This window comes from Phasianus colchicus, chromosome 7 (genome assembly GCF_987193195.1).
Source record: "Phasianus colchicus chromosome 7, bPhaCol1.hap1.1, whole genome shotgun sequence".
Lineage (NCBI taxonomy): Eukaryota > Metazoa > Chordata > Aves > Galliformes > Phasianidae > Phasianus > Phasianus colchicus.
Window position 1 is genome coordinate 27,269,468 of NC_143442.1, and position 25,637 is coordinate 27,295,104.

The 25,637-nt window shown below is 39.4% G+C and overlaps 1 protein-coding gene across 7 annotated transcripts in view; it reads left to right on the plus strand.

Annotated features, from left to right (window-relative positions):
• The window catches only part of ANKRD44 (ankyrin repeat domain 44), a 112,559-nt gene that overhangs the window by 65,972 nt on the left and 20,950 nt on the right, over positions 1-25,637 (plus strand). For 4 of the 7 annotated variants that reach the window (XM_031601155.2, XM_031601158.2, XM_031601157.2 and 1 more), the window contains 9 exons: positions 63-141; positions 2,236-2,350; positions 5,628-5,710; positions 7,103-7,166; positions 9,280-9,348; positions 11,529-11,669; positions 14,475-14,558; positions 15,558-15,669; positions 25,365-25,436. In XM_031601155.2, coding sequence (XP_031457015.1) covers positions 63-141; positions 2,236-2,350; positions 5,628-5,710; positions 7,103-7,166; positions 9,280-9,348; positions 11,529-11,669; positions 14,475-14,558; positions 15,558-15,669; positions 25,365-25,436 — 819 coding nt within the window. The remainder of the gene's footprint in view (positions 1-62; positions 142-2,235; positions 2,351-5,627; positions 5,711-7,102; positions 7,167-9,279; positions 9,349-11,528; positions 11,670-14,474; positions 14,559-15,557; positions 15,670-25,364; positions 25,437-25,637) is intronic. The other 3 variants (XM_090144278.1, XM_090144280.1, XM_031601156.2) reach the window with 2 other exon arrangements.

Below are 25,637 nucleotides of genomic sequence, written 5' to 3' on the forward strand. Positions count from 1 at the left end.
GGCTTCAAGTTGTTACCTCTTCTTTTCATGCTAGATGATTGTTTTTACATTTTGTTTGTTAGAGTAAAGATGGGAAGAGCCCACTGCACATGACAGCTGTCCATGGGAGGTTCACACGGTCACAGACCCTCATTCAGAATGGTGAGTTTCAATGTCTGTTCAATAACTCTCCCAAAGAGTAGGCATTTCTTGGGTTGGAATTTTTGGTTTTCTGACCCAGAATGCCAAAGAAGTTCTCTGAAAGGTGTTCAGCTCTGCATCAAATTCTGAGTATGAGCTGCGTTTACAGGTCTCCTTTCACAGTGTCACTACTAGTGGCAACTCTTGGTTCTAAACAAAATCTAGTCTTCCTCTAGCTGATGATGAGGCAACTGATCTTTTGTGGTTCTTAACTTGATCAGAAGAGTTAAGAGCTCTATTAGGATATTTCATATGATGAGAGGAAGGCACAGCTAACTTTCTCAAATGATTAAAAGAGTAAAAAGTTCTAGTTATCCTCCCTTGTGCTGCTTTTAGAGCCCATGCTGTTTTCTCTATGCCACCACTCAACAGCTGTTCTTCTCTTACCTCTCTTACCTGCACATCTTATCACTGTCTTCACTAAGTGCTGAATAAATACACTGCAGGGTGGACCAGCACCACTTTATTTTGGCATAGCCAGGAGTAGATTCCAGAGCTTGTAATTACCTGTCACACTCATTAAATATCTCTTTTGTCCAAGAATACTAGAGCATATAGCAAATATTACTGTTGGAGATCTGACAGAGGCCTGCCTTCTGACTAACAGAGGCTGCTAATACTGATTGTTTACTTGTATTTGTTTTGGTCATTATTCTGGACAGGTCAGTCTGTTTTCTTTTGTTTCTGTTTTTCTGTTTCTTTGTTTAACTATAATCCCAAACTTGGAATCTCATCTAACTGCAGTATCCCTCTTCCAGCATTTTGCTAGCCTTTATTTACCATTAGAAAATTCCTCATTTCACTAGAACTTTTCTTGCTGTAGTTATGGCCTGTTATCTCATTTGCATAGTGGAAATGCAGTAAATATTACCATATCCTCATTTTAGCAAGACTTTAACCTACTTTTATAATGTATTCTCACAGAAAACTAATGAAGTATGGTCTAAATGAAAATATTACTGTGCAGGTGCATAACAGATAGAAAAACTACACTCGGACATTAATAATAATAAATGGATCACTGTTGACATAGAAGGTATAATGAGATTTTTCAGCTTCCCTCCTGGGTCTGCTATACTATCCAGTATTTTCGTTAACAGCTTGGATAATGGAATATGAAGTGTGCTTTTAATATTCAGAGAAAACATGAAGTTAGGAGAGACTGTTTTTTTGGCAGAAGCTGGAGTTGAAAATGAGCCCTTAAAATTGGAGAAAAGTTGTGATGCAAGTAATGCAAAGGAGAGAGAGAACATAGGCAGGAATATCAGTTAAATAAATACAGAATGGCAAAAAGCTGAGTGGGTGACATTTCCTCAAGAAAGGATTTGGTGTTTGCAGAGGATCTGGAACTGAACGCACGTCAACAATGCCATGGTGTTGCCAAGAAAAAAAGTAGAGGAAAAAGCATACAATGTGCAGGAGTGTATAGATAGGAGCATAGCCAGCAAGCATGAAGTAATCCTTTTGCTCGGCTCAGCATTGGTAGACATCAGCTGTAGTACTGTTTCTGGCTTTTGACATTTTCCTTTCAGAAGGATGTGGGCCAGCTGGAGAGAACTGGGGGAAGGACAAGGGTGGTTGAATTACAACAAACTAATTTACAAAGAGAGACTGAAAGAGCAAAAGTTGCTCGATCCAAAAAGGAAAGCAGGGACTTGATAGCAATCTTTGCATGCATCAAAAGCTGTAGCAGAGAAGAAAGAAAGAATCAGTTCTTCCTGTTTGAGGATAAAATACAAGATGACAGACATAAACTGCAACAGGAAAAGGTCTACTTAAGCACTGTGTAGCAGTTTCTAATGATTAAATGTTAGTCGTATGTCATCATGCTCACTGCCTGTTCCCCACTGAAGCTGGAGAAGGAGGTGAGAGCACTGCTGTTGAACCATGGTCAGTACCGTGGCTGGCAGCTAATGGCTCGCTGTGTACCAATCTCATTCTTTGAAATTCTCAGTGGCTTGATTTTGCTGCATTCACTGGAGAGAAATAGCATTTGTAGTCACAGGTTCACACTTAATCTTTTGGTGTTAAACTGTCTGAAAATATTTTTTGCAGGAGGAGAAATCGACTGTGTTGATAAGGATGGTAACACCCCTTTGCACGTGGCTGCAAGATATGGACACGAGCTATTGATTAACACCCTCATAACCAGCGGAGCTGATACTGCCAAGTAGGTGGCTACAGTGGAGCTTCCAATGATCTAATGCAATGTCTGATGCCAGGAGACATAGGTATTCCTCAGTTTCTGAGGTTAAGATGGATAAATGCATTTGTTCTACACTTCACTAAAATATTAGATGATTGGGCAGGTGGAAGAAACCATGCTAAACTCTTACTCTGCACAGTTATATGGTTGCAAGTAGTACCAGTACTGCTTATTTTTCTGAAGGGTTATCAATACAGGATGTATAGAAAAGTGCATCTTGATCACAGTTATTCCATAAAGTCCCTAGCAAAAAGTTTGTCTAGGAAACATAATTGGAAAAATTTCAAATACTTTCCAAGGGGATTATGTCCATGTTACATAGTATTTAAATTGCTGTTATAATGGCGTGTTACATGCAGTGACAGTTCTGTTATCTTGTATCTTTTGATGTGACAAAGGATAATCAATAGAATTGCAGTACTACAAAGCAGATGTCACTAAGCCTGAGCTCAGTATAAATTTAAATCCTGTGTTGATTTTGATAGCCACATGACTGAAATAATAGGACAGGGTGACAGGGTTTTTTCTGATTTGTTATTTTAGGGCTTTTTTTAATGAGTAATGGGACAACAAGTTGGTAATTGGACACAGATTGCTAAAGACTGTTAGTCCTATGGCCTGTCAAAAGAAAACAGCAAACCTGAAATAAACAAAGCAGTAATGAAAAGAGTAATGCTATGCCATGAGATACCTATACTGGATGTTTACAGTGGTATCTGATTACATAAATATAAATTTTCATCTACCAGCTGCATATTTCTACAATAAAATTTAAGTTTTTGATCTCTAATGCATTGCAGAAGTCAGTGACCTCTCTTGACTTACTTAGGAAAACCTGTTTGAAGATTTAAATTAGCTCGTTTTAGTTTTGAAAATTCTTGCAGCTCTCTCTGATTGATGTTTGAGGATGTAGAAGAAAGAGATATGTTTGCCCATATTTCTTCATAAAGTATGGCTGTCTCTATTCCAACTCAGAAGGTGGGACAGATTTTCAATGGGCACAGATAATAAAATTCTGTAGCTTCCAGTGTATGTCATATTAACATAATCAACACAAATATCTTAGTGTCTAAATCAGTTTATACTTTAGCTAGCTTTTCTCCAGTACAGTAAACTTCAGTCTGCCTCTTTTCTTAAGGTTTGATGTAAAATGAGCTGCAGAGGAGTAGCACACTCTTGGACTCAAGGTTATCCAACTCAAAATTTCTATATTTCACTCAAGTGACTGGAGCATTGATAAAATAAATCGCTTCTTCCAGCAACAAAAATGAGTGAAATAAGAATTTGTCTCAGAAATCCCTGGCAGGTCCAAGTGATGCTCAGCCAGGAGCACTGAAACGCAGGGAGTGAGCTTTTGTATGCACTGCATGTAAATAGCTCTGGCTGAGCTCCACAAACTGGTTTTGAAAAAGAAAACTCCACAACATTGCTAGCAACGACTGCAGACAGCTCAGTCAGGGTTTGAGGCAGTTGTGTTTTAAGGAGGAGGTATGTAAGAGGTGGGAGGAACCACTGTGAACAGCGCTGTTGAAGCATGGCTGGTTAGCAGATGTGCAGATGGTGTATTTTGGTGGAAAGCAGCCAAAACACGTGCTGGGTAGAAATCTTGACCTAAAAGATGAAAAATATTACTTGAGATAACTAGGTGGAGGAGGAGATGGAGGGAAATGGGTGTACGAAGAAATATGGCAAGACAGAGTGTCCAATGTTGGCTTAAATAAATGACTCCACAGCTAAAAAAGAATTGCAACCTGTTTATACAGCTGCATCAGCTCAGTGGAGCTTGTGCTGTTTCCTTTAAAAGAACAGACTGCCAGATCATCTTTAAAGATGTTTGCTCTAAAATGTAGACGCTGAACACTGGCAAAATTAAAATTTGTGTAGTGCCCCATTTTGCTCCTTAGTGTAGAAAAGCACCAAGAAGGACAAATGTAATATGAAGACCAAGGAAGGATGGAACTGTGGCTTCTGGAAAGAATGATGTTTTTAAAAATAAATCAGTGTGGGTTAAATACATATGTGTAAAACGTTGGTGAGAAGAGACATCTTTATTAACATTCACGCTTCTTTGTGTAAAGTATCATTAGTAATTATGATTTATGATGAACCTTACAAGAAAAAAAAGTTCGTTTGTCTTTTGTCCATATCCAAAATCTTCCATGAGGTGATGGTGCTTTCCATCCGCCAACTCTCTTTCCGATAGGAATCCATCTGCTGTTGTTCAAGCGTTTGTCATTTTCCAAAAGTGTATCTGCTGCAGCAGGCACTAGATTATAATCTTGGTGAGATAGCTGGTTTAAGGTTCCGTGTTTGTATGCTCTTGGAGGACTGCCTGTAATAGCATTTCTAGAATAACTGTATACTTTGCACAAAACACGACGCTAAGTGACAGAAGCCAAGATGTCTAAGCTAAGAAATCTTCTAAGAAGGTGGATGGTGGCATGTTCAGGGCTGAGCTGGGATGATTTGTGGGTGACAATAACAGCTGCTGAGTGCTCAGCTTGTTGAAAAATGAATGTGACTGCCTGATACAGATTTAGCTTAATGATAGGTGTCTGCTTTTTTTGTTTTGCTTTGGCTTTCTTTTTGTTTGACCCAGTATGTCTGCTCTGAGGAGTTTATAGTGTAATTGAAAGGAGGGTCGTGTATGCAAAGGGAAGAGAGAGTGAAAGAGTGAGTGAGGACAGTAGCTGGAGCCAACAGGATTAGATGATCAGTTGTTTGGGTGTGGGAGGAAAACCCTAAGTGTCACAGTGCTCTAAAGGAAAGCGTGAAGTCATCTGGTGCTCCAGCCCTGTGGTGAGGGAAGAAAAGGAAGCTTTTGAAAACCCAAGTGAGAGTTATCTAAAGCAAGATAACAATTGTACAAACAATGCAGAGAAGCTTTTGGTATTTACTTTTACCCCTCAGAGTGCCATTGCAATATACGTAGATGGTGAATAAGTCTATGTATCCCACACTGGGAGATTGACTCTGCTCCCTTGCTATCCCCCTCACAGAAGCTTTCATTTCACATTTTTAGAAACCTTCCTCCTGCATTCTGTTCAAAGCATAGTGCCAAGATTTTTCTGTATCAGGATTAATTTTAACTCCTGAACAGGATAGTAAGGAAATATGGATAAAATTAGCAAGGCAGGGTCAAAAAATGCGGCCTCTTTGGAAGGACCTTTTCATGTGTGGGGTTTGTATACCACCTGTATTTTTACAAGCCCTTATCTCATGAGGCTGTTGTGCCTTTCAGGTGTGGGATCCACAACATGTTTCCTCTGCACCTAGCAGCACTGAATGCTCACTCAGATTGCTGTAGGAAATTGTTGTCCTCAGGTAAGTAAAAGTAGCAGCGTCGGTGGAGCTCAGTAATGGATCTGTGCTGCTTACAGCCCCTTTATGCTCATTGTTGTGAACTGTTGAAATGAAAGACTTCCTGTGCTGCTGCCTGGTGTGGCGTATGGCGTGTGCAGGGTTTTCCTAATGACATGCTGGTAATTCCATGCATCCTGGACTGCTCATGTACAAAGCCCTTTTCTCCTGGCAGACACAGAGTTTTTATACCGGGGAGAAGAAGAAAGCTTGGGACCCTTTTCTAAATTATAGGAGTATGAGTGTCAGTTTTGTTCTTTTCATTTTGTTCACAATGAAATGGCTCAAGAAATTACCTCCTTGTGCAAGTGCAGGCTTCAAGTTTTGGCATCTTACTGATGATGGTGTATCTTAGTTACAGCCAAAGTGTGTTTCACAGTCTGGTCAGAATAAAGGAGTGAGGCTGGCCAGAATTCGATGTGCACAAGAGGAGAAGCAAGGTGCCATGTCTGAAGAACAGTCCTGGGTTCTTCATCAGAACCCAATGCAAAAACAGCAGGAGTTTGCTGACCCAACTGTTTTAAAAGGGACAGTTATCAGAGGCCAAATCTCTTTTTTTCCAGGCAAGAATTCATCTGTGTTAAAAATAAATAAATAGATAGATAAAACAAAAACCCATCTAAAAACAGGGCAGATCATTTTCTTTCCTAAAAAAAATTGTTTCATTGCTTAACATACAAAGTATCCTACAACTACTTTTTTTTTTTTTTTTTTTTTTTTTTTTTCCCATAAGCTTGAGTCCTGTAGAGTGTAAAAAAAATGTGAAAAATAATAATTGTATACCCCTTTACTGGTATGCTTTGACCTTGACCAGCAGATCAGGATGGAGAACAAAACTTCTGGGTGACCAGAGTTACCACTGCCAGGCTTTATCTTATGTGTCTTTATGTCTATCCCTGCATGCTCCTGGAAGCCTCTTTCCAAAAACTAAAGCCTCTTTCCAAAAACTAAAGCCAGTCTAAAAGCCACACACAATAGAATTGGCCCTGTTTCGTGTTCAGGCTGACTCTGTGGTTTTTCTTATTTCTTCATGTTTTCTGTCTTCATGTCCTGCTGTCGCAGTTCTCTCAGCTATCTGCCTCCTAAATGCCTGCCACATGCTTTTCACTAGGGATGTGGTGCAGAGCTGGATGTGGAACTAAGTTCTTGTTGACTTTGCAGCTCTTTTTATAGAGCTGCCAAAGTGGAGCAGCCGCTCGCCATTTCTGTGACAACCTTTTTCTGACTGTAGTTGCTTGTGTTCTGTTTTTTTCTAACTAACTGATTTTTCTGTCTCTGCAATGTTTCTTGTGGTTTAACTAGGACAAAAGTATAGCATAGTGTCCTTGTTTAGTAATGAGCACGTGCTGTCTGCAGGCTTTGAAATAGACACCCCTGATAGTTTTGGAAGAACGTGCCTCCACGCTGCCGCTGCAGGAGGGTGAGTAGTTGTGACTACAGAATATACACAGACTATAGCTGTTACAACTTATTTTGTAGTTCCATTGCAGATTTGGGGCATACCAATTCAGCTGTGCCAGCCACAAATGTCAAATTGGGGTCATCTGGGATGGTATTTTGCCACTGCCCTTATGCTCATGGTGCTTGCTTGCAAAACAAAGAAGATGGTCTGATCTCAACAACAAACAGCTGACTTGTGATTGCACTGATGTTTGCTGCCTTGTACTTGAGCATGCAACATTGGAGTCCAAACGCAGCTCATCTCCCTCCCAATTCTCAGGTGCAAGTTTGAAAATGGAATTAAAAAGCTCCACCAAATTAGAAGGCCAATATTGTTATCTTTTCAGGATGATGTATTTCTGCCCAGAGCCTGAAAATTAAAACAAATGAAAGCTGAAATGTATCAATTTATGTTGTAAATATAGCAGCCAGTAAGTTAAATATTTCCAAATTATTGTCAGTGGAGCTCTGTGAAGTAAGCATAGCAAATGGGGAAAACGTTTGGCAAGCATTGAGTTTTGACTCTTCTGTTGAGGACTTTATGGCTCAGAAAACAGCTGAAATGGAGCCTTGGTTACAACCACCTTGGATTCTCTATGATGATAGCAAGCAGAAATGGTCATCCGTGGTCCATACTTGGCAGTCTTTCTGGAAGTTGTTTTTCTTCCTGCATTAAAAGGCATATATCACAAAATTGTCATTATTACAAACACTTAATGAAATTGATCCAAATGCTGGCTATATTATTTTTATGGTATTATTCTTGTAGATACTTGTCTTCTGTTAATTAATGAAGGAGGTGTGACCCTTGCTTCAGTGGGGATTATAGTACACTTCAGATACTATCCCTTTGATAAGGCTGCACCCCAAAAGAATAATAAAAACAACCTGAAAGTCCAAAAAGGAACGAAGGAGAAATTTCACAAGAAGCAGAAGTGGCTTATGAAAATAAGCTGTATTTTTCCAGTGGCTTACTACAATTGTCATCACTAACATCTATTTTTAGTATGTTGTGATGAGTGTTTTGCAGTTATTTTATGGAATAGCAATTTTGAATAGGGATGAACTTATGCCAACATTCTGCATCCAGTCTTTTTTTTTTTCTTGGAGTTGGAGCTATGCAAAAAATATTGTTTTTTTTCCTAGCACTTACCTGTTACTCCCATTACATTAATGGGAGTTGTATGGGCTTGAGGAGGAGGACATACTTTAAGGGCTTGCTCATTTTGATTGCGAACAGAATGATTTATTGCCCCTGTTAATGACAAAGAAGTCTTGGAAAGTGCTGTACTTCTTTATGTTGTTTTCTGGCTTGGAGTCTTACATTTATTCTCTTGAACTACAAAATAGATGGGTAATCAGCTATTATATATATATATATATATATATTTAACTAAAAACCACCTGGCTTTAAATTAGATGAAGTTAGGATGTGGTGAATTCTTTCAACAGATGAAAAAAGAGAAAAGCAATGGAGTCTAACTCATCTGCTTATATAAAAGCAATGTTAATGTGACAATTATGCTCCTTATTCAGCAAAGCACATGAAGACATGCTTAAATCTATCAATTGCCAACAAATGATTTGAGGATAAACCTAAAAGTAACTCTTGTATGGAATCTCACTAAAGTAAACAGGATTTTAGCACACCATTGCAGCTTTGCAAGAGGGGGTGGATTTCGTTAAATGTCACCTCTTCATTATTAGACTGGCATTTTATCAGCTAGCACCAACTTTAAAAGTCCTCTCATAAAATACCATTCCAGCGTGGGAAGCGTTAGAGTACAGCCCCCTTTAAAAATCTCCAAATGCAATGAATTCATATCATATTTACTGCTTTCTCTTCAGAAAATTAATTTTTCTTCTGCAGGAGTCTGAGGTTCTCTAGAAACAAAGGAAATAATTTCTGAAACTTCACTTTCTGTTTGCTGTGACTGGATTTCAGGTTATAGTTAGCCATATCCTGATTTTGCACTGCAAATAGTAAACAAACAAACAAACAAAAAACACCACCTTTTTCCTTTTGGAGGGAGGGAGACAACCAAGATGTAAGCTTCTGCTTTGTTCATGCTTTGGTTTTCTTCTCTTTTCAGTAACGTTGAATGTATAAAACTTTTGCAAAGCAGTGGAGCAGATTTTAATAAGAAGGACAAACGTGGGAGGTACGTAAATACTGAAACTCATTTAAAAAAAAAATCTAGCAGGCAAGGATGAAAGACTGCCTCAGTCTGGATATCATGTGTTCCATGAACAATGGCAGTAAAATAAAGTAGGAGTTTGACATTCCCTGCAAAGCTGCTGCTACAGTTATATGCCAAACAAACAGGTGCAGACTTCATTAAATACGTAAAAGCCATCCCATCCTCTTGAACTTTCTGTTTTAAAAATATCACTGTTGTTTTTTTTTTTTCCTTATTGCTTTTCTTATTGCCTGAATTCTTGTGCTTATGTGCCCAAGTCAGCACCTGGGTTATGATGGGAAGGACTGCTGCTATGCTGCTATTTGATGTGCTTCCTACCCTTTTACTTTTTTTTTTTTTATACTGTTTTCTCCTCCATATGAAGTGTTGTTAAGAGTGTTGCTATGCCAGAAATGGGTTTCACTCTTTGATTGCTGCAGAATATCTGTCTGGTGTTTTGTTCTGTGTTTTTCAACAAGGCAGATGTTTTCCAAACCAGGTTCCCCAAAGCCTACTGGTGGAATTGGTATGGGAGAAGAGCTGTAGCTGACTTAATAGCACTATTTGGTTTGGCACATTGTGGCATCAGGCTGTGCCATCACACACTGATAGATCTACAGCCCCATAACGGGTGTGGTATCATCCACCCTCAGCTATAGCAGTGAGGCACATATTTGGGTTTCTTGCTTCTTATGAAGCTGCAAACCATGATGGATGTATGCACAGTTGCTTTAGATCAGAAAGGTGATTCACATTAAATGGCTGATGATAGTAGGTCTGTTTGAACTGAAAACACTGCAGAAATTCTCCTGAACTACTGCTGGGATGTCTGGTTCTTTGGAGGAAACATAGAAAAAGCCACGGGTGCTTCAAGAGGCTGATGAACACTTTTGGAGGATTTATGGCTTTGTCACTGAACTAGCATAAAGGAACTACAGTTGAAAAGGGTCCAGCATGGCTCAGGCACTGTGGGCAGTACTCCATGGTAGAGAGACAGCAGTGATTATCATTCACGTCCTCTGAATATACTTGGTAGAAGTGTGTCAGATATGTCAGTAAAATTTACTGTGTTCTTGTGCGAAGCAGAGCTGTCCTTGATATCTGTTTGTTTGTTTTTTACAACCTCCACCAAAATAAAAGTAGATTATATTAGGGGATGAATGAATTTAAACTAGTTGAGCATATCTGTGTAGCCGATAGAGCCTGTGCAAGTTTCAGCCCCGCTGGCAGTTGTCCTGATGATTCGAACTCTCTCTGAATAACATTTGGCCTTTGAAGTGGGTGTGCTGAGCTTCCCTGCACAATGGATCTCTTCTTGGGCTTTGGAATTTGTCAGCGATGGGATCCCCCACATCTCCATCCACCTCTGGTGCTGCTGAGCCTGCCCACACTGAGCTGATTTTGGAGCTGAGTCCCAACTGTAGTTTCTTTGTCTGGAGTGGCGTTGCCTCTGTGGGCTGATGCTGAGCAGCTGGAGTGAGCAGAACCAAAGCAAGGAGTTGAGTTTGGCAGAGGTGCTGAGGCTCACATCACCAGTGCTGCTGAGGGGTGCTGCACAGCAGTAGATTATCAGGCTGCAGTGAAACCAAGTTCACTTTTCTCCAATGGACAAAGAAGCTTTTAAAGCTTTGATCGTGTGCTCATAATAATAATAAAAAAAAAAAAAAAAAAAAAAGCATGATAATACAATGCAAGTTAGGCTTAAAGAAGAAGTTTATATATGTGTTATTTTTTAAAAAAGAAAGGTAACTGTAAGAGAGGGAATAACAAAGCCTCAGTTACTCTGTTCAGTTGGTATGGTTCTCTGAGAGCTATAGCAGCTCCCACTGATCAAGGTGCTGCAAGGGCTGTTGTGCTCTGCCCTGACTCCCAGCTGAAGTAATGTAGTGCGAATGCAGAGCAGTAGCAGAGGCTCTTGGTGGGAACAGGTTGCTTGCAAGATGCAGAGTGTGGATCTGTATGCTCTTAAGCTTGGTAAGAGTATCAAAACTTCCTAGTAACACAGTAATTTGTTAAATATGTGAAGCTTTGAATTTCACCGTGGTAATGTGCTGATTTTGACTGCTGGAAGTCTGTGGGAATGCAGCAGTAGTTAAGGTTTATTGTTATCCTTAGCAGTGCATGTTGGAATACAAGGTAACAAACTGTCACTTACATTCTAGGACACCTTTGCACTATGCAGCTGCAAATTGTCATTTCCACTGTATTGAGACACTGGTGACCACAGGAGCCAATATTAATGAAACTGATGACTGGGGACGCACCCCTTTGCACTATGCTGCTGCTTCTGACATGGACCGAAAGTAAGAGAGCCTGTTTGTGTTTCTTGTTCAGTGCTTTTCCAAATCAAATGTTCTATTCTCTTCATGACTCTGTGCCATTTGAACAAAAAAATGACCCTGCTGGCACAGGAATTTCTCTCAGATGCATGCATTAATTCCACATTGAACTGCTGTGCCTGTAAGCCAGATCTTCAGGTGATGCGGCACCTCAGCCCTGCAGTTTACCTTTGAAGTAACACATGATTTTACACCCCCTCTGTCCTAATGAACTATTTTTACTACATACTGTCTTCTTTCTTCTTCTGTGTGGTTTACTCACAAGGGAAAGCTCAGAGAGTTTTGTGTCTGCTTTGCAAGTCCATCAGAAGGAATGGAAAAAGAGACAGCAGGCGTTTTCCCAGGTGGACTGCAGTGATAGTTGGCCATTCTGATAGACTTTCTGGCAAAAGCAAGATAGATCTACCCATTACTCTCTCCACTGTCAGAACTGATAAAAACTCTTACCTTCTGCAAATAGGTTGCTTTCTAGAGACTAAAGAGAGAGAGGCCTGGGAATATTCTTTGGCAAAATGCAGAACTGTTCTTCTGAGAAAAGTTTGGAAGGAGAAAACAGCTGCAAAACTTAAATATCTGGAGGTTACTGAATAGTTTCTGCATATTTTGGCAATCTCTTTTCTATAACATACTGCATGAAACAGCCTCAGTTATCCTTTTTTATATTAAAACTGGTAGGGACCTGTATTTATTTTAAGTCATCCCATCCTATCTGTCTCTTTCCTTCTGACTCTCAGGAACTATTTTCCTGGTTTCTTATATAGTGAGGTCTGGTTAAAAGGAGGGAACAAAAACCAAACCAAAACATAAAAAGTATGGTTTATTCCCAGCAGAATACCACCCCAAAAGCACTTTTGGGAGACTTCTCCTTAAGCTCATAGCAGAGGTTTGGATACCATAGGTGTACGTCAGTAGCTTCTTCACCATTTGCTTCATTTGCTGTGATAATACTGGTATCAAAAATGTCTTCCCTGTCATTGTAAAACCAGAATGGTACTGGTAAGGAGGCATCAGGATCTTCAGAGGACTGTTTTTGGGATTGCATGCTGAGTAGGCTTGTAGGAAGGCTTTCACCAATGGCTGTTTCTAATTAAAGCTTGCCAGGGTGTGATGTTACTTGGGGTGTTGAGAATTGTGATTCAGTGTATTTTCAGCTTTTGACTATTTATAGTTATACTCCTGCATGTAAACAACCTTTTGGCTAACTTTAGGGTATAGTTGCTTCCAATGATAACTTTAAATTTAAAAAATAAATAAATATCTTAGGTTAGTCAGACTCTGAGCATTGGTAGGAATGTTTGGCCTTCTTTGCCCTCAGAGTCTCAACCTAAATTGATTCTGATGTTGTCTTCTCATTAAATTTTCCAGTTGGAGATGTTTTTGAAGAAGCCTTGTTAGATGAGATGTTATTTACAGTCCGTGATTTTGTAGGTCAGCATATTTATTTTTTTTCTGCTGAACAATGGCAAACTCTCAAAGTTGGAGAGTCTTAGTCCAAAGAATATTCAAAATCATTTAACTTTGAATGTGGGCAGTTAATGATCAGAGAGAAGTCTTTGTGCAACCAGGTTGCCCTACTGTTTCAGCTGATTTGGTAAGTGTTGTTGCTTATGGACTTCAGAAAATACTCCTTTCCTGCAGGGGAAACAACGTGGGCATTTTAAATTAAATAGATTATTCAAGTTTATGAGTATGTATTGTTTTTTCCTGATGATAGCTTACTCTGTTCAGGGAATGCTGTATTTAGGATCTCACTAATTTATTGTTAACTGAAAGTAAATATGAGTGTGGCTTTCACTTGCTATGTGAGCACTTTGAAAATATGCTCAGTACAGTTACCTCCAGTGGCTTTTTTGAGGTTGAGCGTCTTGTTTCAACATGGTACATGAGTACTGTCTATATGTTTACAATGTTAGGATTTTTTTATTGATAAATAAGATTTCTTTTTGAGTTAGTGAACATCAAACAAAACAGACCTCAGATTTGTGGAGCAGTCTCTTATTGTAAGCATCCACAGAAGGAAAGTCAAATCTTGAAAATGCATATGGAAAATAACCTGATAAGGAAAAAATGTATTGTTCTGCACTGTGCAAAATTCAGTCTGGAATACATGTGTTAGATAGGGATTGAATTTAGCAAACTGTCCTTCAGACCTTCCAAGGTAACTTATGTATAATATCATATAGCAATTGGGAAGCATGCATTCTGTGTTGGCCTTGGTGTCCTAGGAAATACATAATCACAGGCTCGTGCTCATAAGCTCACAGATCACAATCTTCTGGCTGCCATCCACCCAGCTGGGAAGCAGAGATGCCAAAAATGATACGGGTGTGCAGGGGTATGAAGACATGCTAAGCAATTTTGAAGAATCCAAAGAATCTGACCAGACATCTGGGAATCTGAGATATCTCACAGCGCTGCCAAGACATTTCACAGAAAGTGAGAAGAGTCAGCGACACAGCTAAAGCTGATTAAAGATAGACTAATTCAGTATTAGTAACTAAACAGTTCCTGATAGAAACCAGAATTCTCTGTGGCTTTTTTGTTTGACACTGACTTGGAAGATGATAAACGTCCATGCTGTTGTTGTCTCCGTTGTTTGCAACGTATTATCTGCAGATCCAGGTAGCAATCTCACTAAGCTTATGTAACTTTTTACTTTTGGCTGTAAGAGGTCAACTCCATGTGAAGGAGATTGGGGATGGGTAGCACACTGCATCAGAATCACTCATATTTGAAAATAAGTTGCATTTTTTTGTCATTTATGTCAAGAAGAAAGAATATTTTAGGTAACTCCCATGAAAATGCTGAAGATCTTGAAAGAACCAGTGAAATGAAGGAAAAAGAAGCTGCATTGTAAGTGGTGTCAGTAAAGAAGTTAAACTTCATTTCTGGAGAAAGCCATTGCTTTGCACTGCAGCTTATACCCTGCTTTTGCTCATTCATTGCTTTGCTAGACACAATGCTTGGCTTTAATGGGGGCTAACCTAAGGAAAAAAAGCTCTGTGCTCTCTTTTATGTGCATATTCCCTAATATTTCTGCTTCTGTGCTTGTTGCTCTTCCTTAATGGAAAATAAATAGCTTCAGTAATTTAATAATTCATCAGTAACATGCGCTGTTTTAATACTTTGCATTGAGTATGTATGTTGCAAAGATAAGTTAGCTAATGGCTGCTTCATTGTATTTGCTTGGACTAGCATTTTCATATAGCTGTGTATTGATTATTTCTCATTTTAAAAATCCTCTTTTTTGTATGACAGCTTATAGTCACTAACAATTACAAGTTACTGAAGAATGTAATAATGACAAGATGATGTTTTCTTGGTGGTGTAAGAAAAAATGATAGGAGCTGAGAAGAAAATATGGGATCTTTTGGGAAAAAATGCCGGGAAAGAAGAAAATATATTTATATACATACATGCTGGGAAATTAACTCAGTAAAATCCAATTTTTATTTTGCTGTAGTATGTGGTTGGAGGCCAACAGTGTGGCTAGAGAATTTGCATATAATAGCAGTTCTGGCTTTCTGAAATGGGCTGTTTACATCATGGTACAGAGTTTTCTTTCAGTCTTTTAATAAAGGCCATTTTGGAATCTAGAGTAGCAGCAAAGGTGGGGTTTAACATTTTGGAAGATCTTCAAAGATGAGGGGGGGATCTTATGTTTAACAAAACAAAACAAAAAAGTTGAATGTGGGAAGCAGTTGGTGAACAGGAGGGAAACCTGTAAATGCTTTGGAGCGGTGTTAGAAACACCAAATGGGCTGCTTGTCTGCAGCGCCACTCCTACCTGCAGTGAGGGATAAATCTGTTAAATATTGAGAATTCTCATTTAAACTAATGCATTGTTCACAGGTGTCTGGAGTTCCTTCTACAGAATGATGCCAATCCATCCATCCAAGACAAAGAGGGGTACAACACTGTGCATTATGCTGCTGCATACGGACACCGGCAGTGTTTGGAACTGGTGAGTGCTCAAATGGTTCAGAGGTCCCTTAACTCGTGTGTGTGTGTGTGTGTGTGTGTGTGTGAATGTCCCAGTATTGTGAATTCACCTCAAGTTTATGATTTGAGTCCTTTGGAAATTCATGGTTCTGTGAAAACTTGCAATAAGCTTAGTAAAGTGCAACTAATATGCAACCAGGAACATCTTAAAGGTGTGACAGTTTTGTTAAACCTGTCCTTGTTCAACAAGCTGGTGCTTAAATGTTGAATGTGAGTGGAGCTCTTGTTATTTTTTACCATGATGGAAATATTCCCAGTGCTTGTGACAGTAATAAGGAGTAGTTCCCTGTGTGTGGGGATGTGTGTGTACATTATCAGGCTTGCATACTGACAGCTTTTATTAGCTGCATACCTACACTGTGTTTTTAGCTCTGAAGAAACAATAGCAGCACTGATAAAGCTGATAAGCCATAATCAACCTTGTGGGCCATGTGGCTGTTTTCTTTGTTGGTGTGTTTCCACTGTTGTTGCACCTGAGTGATTAGAAATTGCATCTCTCAAGAAGCCCAAAATGTTCAGGATTTGGGAGATTCACAGTGAGCATTTATAGTAGAGGGGGGGGGTGTAAGTAAATAAATCCATAAAAATGTTGTGAAAATGGATCCCCCTGTATAACAAGCTGTTCAGTTAACATCCAACACTGTTGTGTCAGACATAAATAGGCTCTGCTTTAAAAAAAAAAAAAGGTAGAAAATTGTATAGATGTTCAGACCTGAGTAAGAACGCTGTGCGCTGTTCAATGTTTTACATTGTTTGGTTTGTTCTTTCTTTGTTAAAGAGTTAAAGTGCTTAATAATTGAAGAGGACTTATGCACAAGCGTGCTGCCTTCATCCCATGTGCTCCAGCACTGTCAGTCACTGCCACCTCTGGGAGATGCTGCAGCTGGCCCAGCCTGGGTCACAGCGGTCAGGAAATGCTGCCTGTAATTGTGCCGGGGCCGCCCTGGGTCACAGCTCCAGGTTAAAAGCCTTTTAGCTCCCACCTGCACGCACAAATATAATTAGGCCACTTGGAAGATCACTGCTTCTGCAGCTGTTTGGCCTTTCTTTGTTGAGAGCTGTCTCCTGGAGCTACTCTAATGTGGCTCTGCCCCTTGGGGACAGAGCAGTCCTCTCCTGCACCCACTATGGGATTGGAGCAAAAGCAAATGTTTTTGGCCTTTGAAGGGCGTGTATATAGTTTGTTTTGTGCAGTGTACAAGCCTATGCTTGTATGGCAACAAGCAGGGTGTACTGCAGCCTCACTTCTGTCTTATCACCAGATTCTTGCAGGATTCCTGTGAGCAGAGCTCTCTGCAACAACGTCTTCTCTTTCAACCTTGGTATTGTAGCCCCGTGTGCTCCTAGGTGCAGAGCAAGCGCAGGGCAAAGTCTTTCTTCTTGCTGCTGGGCACATTTTCTCACAACATAGCAGTTACAAATCTGCTGTCAGATCCCAGTGTTACTTAGGCATGCCAGACAAACAAGAGCTGGGAGTGCAGCACGTATTGTAGGAGTTGTGTTTCTCTTCATTTTGAAGGGTGACACGCAAACCATGGGTGAGAGACCGCAATGCAGCAAATGTTCTGTATTCACATAGGGAATTCAGTGTTGTTCTGTGTTAATCCTCACATATTTGTGACTGAAGCTGCAGTATAGAAACCAAAGGCCAAGGGTCGCTTGCAAAGTTACAGCCATACAGCATGTTTTCCACACACCTGTGAATGACCATTTACATACTGTGCTGTCTACCTAAGAGCATAATGTGGACCAGGATTTTGCCACTGATGTTGAGAGGTTGACAGGCACATCGTTTCATCTCTGGAATACAAAAGATTGAGCACTCTGGCAAGCAATTATGCTCTGTCTGCAGCAGGACTGGGCTCATCATCTTTGTACCCACAGTCAGAAGAGACTGATTCTGTTTTGTTCAAAGAGCAGTTGTCCCTTAGTTCTAGTGAGTTACAGAGACCCAGCTTATATTTGTATGATGATATTTGGAAACAATAATGAATTGATGCAGGTAGTTACCTTTACATTGATTTTTTGCTTTTTTTTCTTCCCTTCATTTCTTATATTTGAAACATCGAATGAGCTGGGAGCAGTCTCCAGCAGCTGAAAGGTTGCTGTGAGCATATTTTCAGTTGTCCTTGCTCAAGAATTAGTGGGAACTCAACAATGCCAATCCCAGTCTAAATATGTCTGTAAATAGATGGAGAGACTTCTTGTTTTGGCTTCACACATGTAATAACAGGTACTAGGGTATCCAAGTGCTAACCTTGAACCATTAATCTGCATCTCAGGGTCTGTCATGTGAAATGTTCCTTCTGAAATATTTACAGTCTCTTCCTAAAGAAGAGATTTCTCAGATGGGATTATTGAAATCAAAGTATTTTTTTCAGTGCCAAGTTAACTGTTCTTTTACTGTTTTATCCCTTCGGTATATATTTTCAGTTTATTATTGGCAAATTAGACAAAAATGTCTGGAAATTACTTTCCCGTGTCCTATAAGACAGTTCTTTATGGGCACAAAACTGTTAGGGGAAGAAGTTCATTTAAGATATGAAGCTTTGAATCTGATCAAAATTAAGGCAAAATGTTGCAATGCTGAGCTTGATTTCTGTGAGTAACAGTTACTAGTATTTCCCTATATGTACATATCAAGCTAAAAGAATACATTAATGCATCTTTTTCAGTGCTGTGGACCTTGCCAAGTGTATCAGAGAGCTTGTAAGCCTAATTTTTAGTTCCTCCTTCCCTCCTGTTTTTTTTAACAGGTAACTGAATTAATGTATTTCAAAATAAATGATCACTTAAAAAAATAAATAAATCTGAAGAGGACAGTGCAGTGTCTAGTGACGTTTCCTTAGCTCTAAGGGATCTGATCATTACTTCAAACATCATAGCTTCTCAGCATGACTAAACATTTACACCTCTGAGCACAGTTTTGGAAGGGCTGGTTTATCTGCAGAAGTATGTTTTTAATTTGCCTTATGTTTTCCCATGAGCCCAGTACTTCAGGAGAAATTTAGCTGAAGTTCTTTGTGGAGAGTGCAGAGATATGAGGAGAAAAAAGAATTAAGAGTAAAAAAGGCCATATTTTTTGGCACAAGAAATAAGGTGTGTGTTTGTGTGTTCAACCACAGAGCTCAATGCCAGAAGCTCTTCTCTGGAGGACCTTTAGGTTGCCTGGAATATCGCTCTGCAATGAACGACGTGATGTTGCTCAAAAGACAACAGTGGAAGCAGATTCTTGAATTCTTTCTACATTTGTAGCAAGCCATTCATTAAGACTGAATGGTGAGCATGTGTGCTTATGAGCAAGTGAAGCTCTGTCTCTCTCATGTGCTTTCATACTTCTAACAATATAACCTCATGTTTGCTCAGATTGAGACTGACTTCTGTGGTGTTCGATAATCAGAGATGTTCTCTATCACTTGCTGGTATGTTAGAGTTGATCATGTTAGTGGACTATAGTAGTTAGGAGATAAAAAGGTTTATTTTTCATTGAAATGATCTATCACAAAATCCTTATTGCCATGGAAGGAGTGAAATTGCAATTGCAAGTTAAAGTGCAGCGTGGAGTGCCAGTCAGATCCTTTATGTTTTGATGTCAAGACAAAAGGAATGAAGTGTCAGTCTTTTGCAGTGACAGCTCTTTTCTGACTGTAAGTATTCATGGTTAATTTTCTTTTATTCTGCTCTTCTCCTTATCTCACCAGCAAATGAAATTCACTTTTGGCCAACAGAAACTGAATTGGCACAGTGGCCGATTCTCTTAAGGATGGGAGGAGGGCATGGTTTAATGGAAAACCATATCTGAGAGAAAAAGCAAATCTTGGTCCATACGTCTGACCAGTGAGCTGCAGAGTCATCTGCATTGGGAGATCTCCTGCTAGCAGAGCCTGTCATGGCTGTGCTGTGGAGTTTGAGAGCCAGGACACACCTTTTGTTAGACCAGATGTAGCAGTGAGGAAGTAGCAAGCTGTGTGTTCCGTGCTCGGTCCCTTGCATGTGGAGAAGTTACAATCACAGACCCTCCAGGTCTCTCATATGACTGCTCCTGGTTTTCTGTCTGTTCATCAACAAGAATGTGTTGGTTCATTCATCTGAGAGCAGGACACTGGCAGTCAGTGGTGGGCAAATCACATGTGTGGTTGGGATAGGCATGAAGTAGCTGTCTGCCACATGGGGTCCTGCCTCGGCCACTTGTCCCACTGCAGCCCCTGCTCTTCCTCATGGCCTGAATCCCCACATTCGAAGGGCTGTGCTCTGTTTTTCTTCCTTTATGCATGTCTCACTGTCTCCATGACAAATGCTGCCATTCTGAAGGGAGAATTTTGTCTGACAGCAGCAGTGATGGTGCTTTGTGCCAACCTCCCAGGGCTTTTCCCACGTGTCAGCTTTGAATGTCTGAGCTGTTGTTCCACGTGCACAGCAGAAATTTGACGTTTCCTCTGCAGTTAGTTGGTACAATTAGGAATTCACGTGCTTATTTTTTATGAAGAAACAGGTAAGACTCAAAAAAAAAAAAAACAAAAAAACATAGGACAAGATTTCAAATAATTAGACTCCCTGTGCACAGAATTGAAGGCAGGTTACATGAAGTATAACTTCGAGCAATTCTGAAATACGTGAGCATGTGTTTGGATGACTGCTTAGTGAAGGGCTGTTATCAGCACCAGCTGATATGTGAGGGTGGGTGCCTGTGCAGGCAGCTCTCAGTGCATCAGAACCAGGGAGCCTTTCTCTCAAACCCACTGCTGTACACACCTTTCTTGCGTGTTTTTTCTTAGCAGAGGAAGCTTAAAATTATTCTAGTGTCCTTTTTTTTTTTTTCCTAAAAGGAGAATGCAAAAGAAGATGGGAACATATTGAACGTATGTACATGCTGATTAAATTATCAATAGGAGCCTACATGTGCTAGAGTTGCCAATATATGTTAGCTTATAGCAGTGCATTTTGGCTTAATTTTTTTTTTTTTTCCTTTGGAAAATAAAATCTTTTAAGAATCAAAATTAGGATGCTACATACTGCTTTTGAACTTCATATGAGGGCAGGAATTTGCCATCTGCATCCAAGTGGCACTTTGGCTCCTAGAATAGCAGTATTGCCTAGGATCTTCTGGAGGGCTTTTTTCTGTCTGACAGATCTAGGGATTTTTTTCTTTTTTTTTCTTTTTTTTTTTTTCTTTTCCTTTTTTCTTTTTTTTTCTTTCTTTTTTTTTTTTTCTTTTTCCTGACAGAGAGAAGCAAGCTGTTAACATGTGCTGTCTTTAGTCAGAGAGTAACAAGGTGATCGCAGAGCTGCAGGGGATAATTTCCCTTCAGGCATGGCCTTGTGCTGTTGCCTGAAGTACCTGTCTGTGAGTGTGTGTGGTGTTTCAGTGGAAACATGGACAGGATATCTGACTTTCTAACCTACTGAATCCAATGAGAGGGGTGTATGGCATTGCATTAGACAGTATAGCTCAGAAAGAGGTGTTGCTGCTGGGGTCTTCAGGCTGTAATCAGACTCTTTAATTCAAGAGATGTTTGCCTGTTTTCAGCAGACTTCCAAAGAGAAACTGTCTCTAGTTTATTGCTATATGTACGCTGTAGACAAAGGCTCCCACAGTGTGCATATTTTGTGTCTGTCTTTTGCCAGTCAAACAGATTGACTGTAAACATTCTCCCTGAAATCATTTTCCTCTTTCTCTTCCTCCCATGTGAATTCATGCGACTGGTATCTGTTCTCAGGGGCTGACATTAGGCAGTTGTCTTATTGCTGTTTCAGTAGCATTTCATCCATATGTGGGCAGCATAGAGACAGGTGTGTAAAGGTGTCCTTGTTAATATGCTTTTATAAATTCCTGAAAGTGCCATGAGAAATAGCTACTAATTGATGAACGTTTTGACATTTTACGTTTGGCATTAATAGCACCCAGCTGTGGTGTTGTGAGGAAGCGATATGTGTTTAAACTTGGAAATTGCCTAATTGAAATAATAAAACTTTCAGTGAAAAGCCACTTGAATGTCAGTGGTGGTTAGATCAAAGCTTTGACATAGCTACAGGTGTTGTGTACAGGTAGCTGTGCCTGGGGGGGTACGTGCATGCTGTTTCATACAGAATCATGCTTTCTCTTTTCTTCTAGGATTTGAGGTAGCACCCATCATTACAGTGATCTGGTTTGAAGTTGTTTGTGATATCTTCCTTTTAAAAGTGTAGCTTAAAGCTTTTGTGCATGATGAAAGTATGATCTCTTTTACTTCCTAATAGTAATTTTAAATTACAGAGATACTCCATCAAGCTATTTCTTTTAAAAATAGAGATGAATAAATAGAGAATGTACTGTAGTTCAGAAGGACAATTATGTAAACTATCCTGTCAGTAAACAGCAAATCAGAGTGGAAAAAAAAAAAGTAAAATCAAATGGAGTTTAATACCCCACACCATATTCATCCATGTAATCCTATATTATAAGCACAAAATAAATTCAAACAGTGAGTCGTCTTATGTCTGTAAATACCATTACTGTACAAATAAAATTGTGAGAACTGAATGTTGTTATTCTTTGCATGGAGCAGGAGGAGAAATAGCTGCAGCCTTGTAGTGCTATTAGCTGGTGACAATGGAACTGAATAATTGATGTTTTATCTTGTTTTGTCTGCATCTCACTCCCAAAGCACCAAGTTCCTGAGCGTGAAGGAGACTTTGCAAAATAAATAATGACGTACAGTGCTAAATGGTGCTGTTCTGAGAAGTGCAGGATAGAACTGGGGATCCTTACCTTCTAAGAGGTGATGACCTAACCAGAGGACAGTGCCCACCACTTGGCTGGCAGCAGCTGCGCAGTTCTGACAGCACTTAAAATCTGCAGATGACTGAGGTGCAGAAATGTAATAGTCTAAAAGACATCGTCTTAATGGCACAATAAATGAGACACGAGGTATGCTGGGATCTTCCCCACTCAGCCAGCTGCAACCATGAGCTGTTGGTAATGTGTTCTTACTGCCTCTCTTTAGAGAAGTGCTTTGGCCAACTTGCAGCAGGAAGGTTTTGCACTGCAGCTGGCATACTTGGGTTGCTTTGAGAAATAAATTCACACTTTTTATTATTTAAAAAACAAGCAATGTGCATTGCTTCCTACAAAGGTGCTCTAAGATGGAAGCTAATGGAATTAGAACCTCAGGACAGTTTTGTGTATTCTTGTAACAAGTGTATGAGAGGTACATGCCTTCTTCTTAGAACCATAGCAGTGCTAGTGAAGCTGCAGAATTTGCCTTGTAACTTACACCTGGTACTTTTTGTGTCTGAGTTTGGTGTGTATCCTTCACGTGAATTAGTTTTAATTGCGAGCTGTGCTTGATGAGACAAACAAGAAAATCACCAATTCTGTGCCCTTGATTGTCTTTTATAATTTCTCTTCTTGCACTGTTGGACCACGTATCAGGGAGCAACCAGATTTCCTCAGAAGTTCTCATTTATGCTTGACTTTATGATAGAGGCATTCATCCTTGTGAGTAATAAGCTCATTAAGCTTAGTCTGCATTAGACTAAGCTGCTTTAACTAAGCCATTGGGATGCCTTTTGTGAGGAGCTCTCCAATCCTGCAATTTGTTCCTTTAGAGCCTTCATTGTGTCATCTATTTGAAAGGCAGTTATCTGCCTTGTTCCAGAAGACTTGGAACCCTCTGACAGGTTAAGGGAAGTACTAAGATTTTGATTCCAGCATTTCAACAGTGTAGTTACAAGCAATTAAATTAGTCTTCTATGCCCACCTTATGGACTTGTAGTAAAGGTGAGTATTGAGCAGACTGGGTTACAGGCTTTGTACTCACATTGGGATATTTTTTATTTCATTTGTTCAGTAGAGAAAATCAGAGTTAAAATAATAAACTACTTAGAGCATGTTTGGAGTAACTGAAAATTCGTGACCATGCGTTCGGAGTTGCCACTTAATCCTGTTTCCATCCATCTAAAATATAAGAGAAGGATGATGTTTTAAATTGGAGGTCTCTCCATGTGTTTGTAACAGATGTGTTTGTGCAACTCTGCCCCAAATCTACTAAAAAGTTATGTGGACTTGCTTTTTTTTTTTCTCCTATCTGCAAGTTTGTGTTTGAATTCATACTGCATATTAATACACGCACTCACTTGCTTATGAATAGTATTTGGGTCAACACATTTTTTTTCTCTGTTGAGATATTTTACTAGGTTCAAAATACACAAATAAACAAAGTTACTGAATAGTTTTTTTTTGTTGTGTTGTGTTTTGTTATTGTAATAGGCTTCAGATTAATGTCTTTATTTAATACACGATTTGTGATGCTTTGGAAAAATTTATCTTTGATGTAGGTCTGTTAAGGACTGTTTTGTTACATAGTAAACTTTCTTTTGAGTTCCATATGAGTTCAGTGTACACCATCATCTTGCAGTGCAGGTTGCATAATTTCCGTGCCTACCGTAGGATTTCACCAGTTTCTTTGGACAGCGCTCCATGTTGACATACCATAGAATTGTCCAGATTGCCACCACTGTCCCCTTTTTCAGTTTTTGAGTTAGTTAATTACTCTCTCAAAAAAGTTTGAAAAATTTAGTTGAAACCATAGAAATGTTGCAAATCATTTGTAATTACCTGTCACACTTTTCTTTTTTCAGTCTCTGGTTACTAATTTTTTTGACAACATTAATTTCCAGTTACAGAGGATTTTGGAGACTAACTCTTTGAGTAGTATTCAAGTAAAAATGCCTTGCGAGCCAGCAGTAGTGCTACTCAACAGTGTTGAATTCACAATATTTTGTCAGTACTATGTGAAGGTTTCTTTGCAGCCTTAGCAAAGGCTAGGAGGACATGCAGTCATCACCGTTGATGCAGTTGCCCGTGGTGTGGAAGAGCTTGCAGGGGAAGTCACGTGGGCTCATTAAGGAGAAGATCATTAGGGAGAGGTTAATGGGGAGGGGGCAGCAAGGGATTTGGGTGTCCAAATCTGGCTAGAATCACTCCCCAGGGTAAGTTGCGGGGTGAGTTGCCAGGGTTCATGTGCTTTTGTGGAGGGTTGCTAGTCACAGTAATTCCATAGTTTCTCATTCTGGCTGGGTAGAAATACCGCATTTGTAAGCCTTAAAATGCTTTGGGATCCCTTGAAATGTAGAAAATCATAAACATGTGATGCATTTTATTAGATATGAATTTTTTTACTTTTGTAAGCATGGTTGTGTTCAAGGATGTGTTGCACTCTGGAAGACTATGTAAGGAAGTTCTACTCTGATAAAGTATAAAAATGGCTGTGAAATTGCTAGCAGTTTATTTCTAATTATTTTCAATTCTCAATTATATGTCAGAATTATAAAAAAAAAAAAAAAGCTGAATCAGAAATGGCTTATGTTCATTACCTGTGCATTCATGAAACAGCACTTTTGCAGTGCAAAATGAGGGCTCTACTCCACAGATTATTCCTTTTACTGCTGGTCAGGTTAAGGATTTTCATTAAAGGCTTTCAAATTACTTTTATATCTGTATCCTATAGGGTAAGAAGACTTGCAAATACTTTACTGTAAATATAAAGTACTTACTCCTCCTTGCCCTTCAATATTCACTGTAGACATCAGAATTTTTTTTTTTTTGTCTGCTGAATCATGAAAACTTATCCTAAGTTGTACAAGAATGTTTTAAGATTTTTTTTATTCCATTTTCAGCTTCTGGAAAAAAACAGCAATATGTTTGAGGAATCGGATTCTTCAACTACAAAAAGTCCTTTGCATTTAGCTGTAAGTACGAGATGTGTAAACTGTTTGATCGTCATCTCAAAGAACAATTCTTTAATCTTTGTCTTTGAAGCGGGTTTAATCATAGACTTGGTTTTGAAACAACTAGGAAAGGATGTAGGCTTAGATGTAAGAAAAACAGGTTCTGAACTGGAATTGTTGAGTTTCTGGCAGTTGAAGCAGTTCGCTATTATTGATTATAGC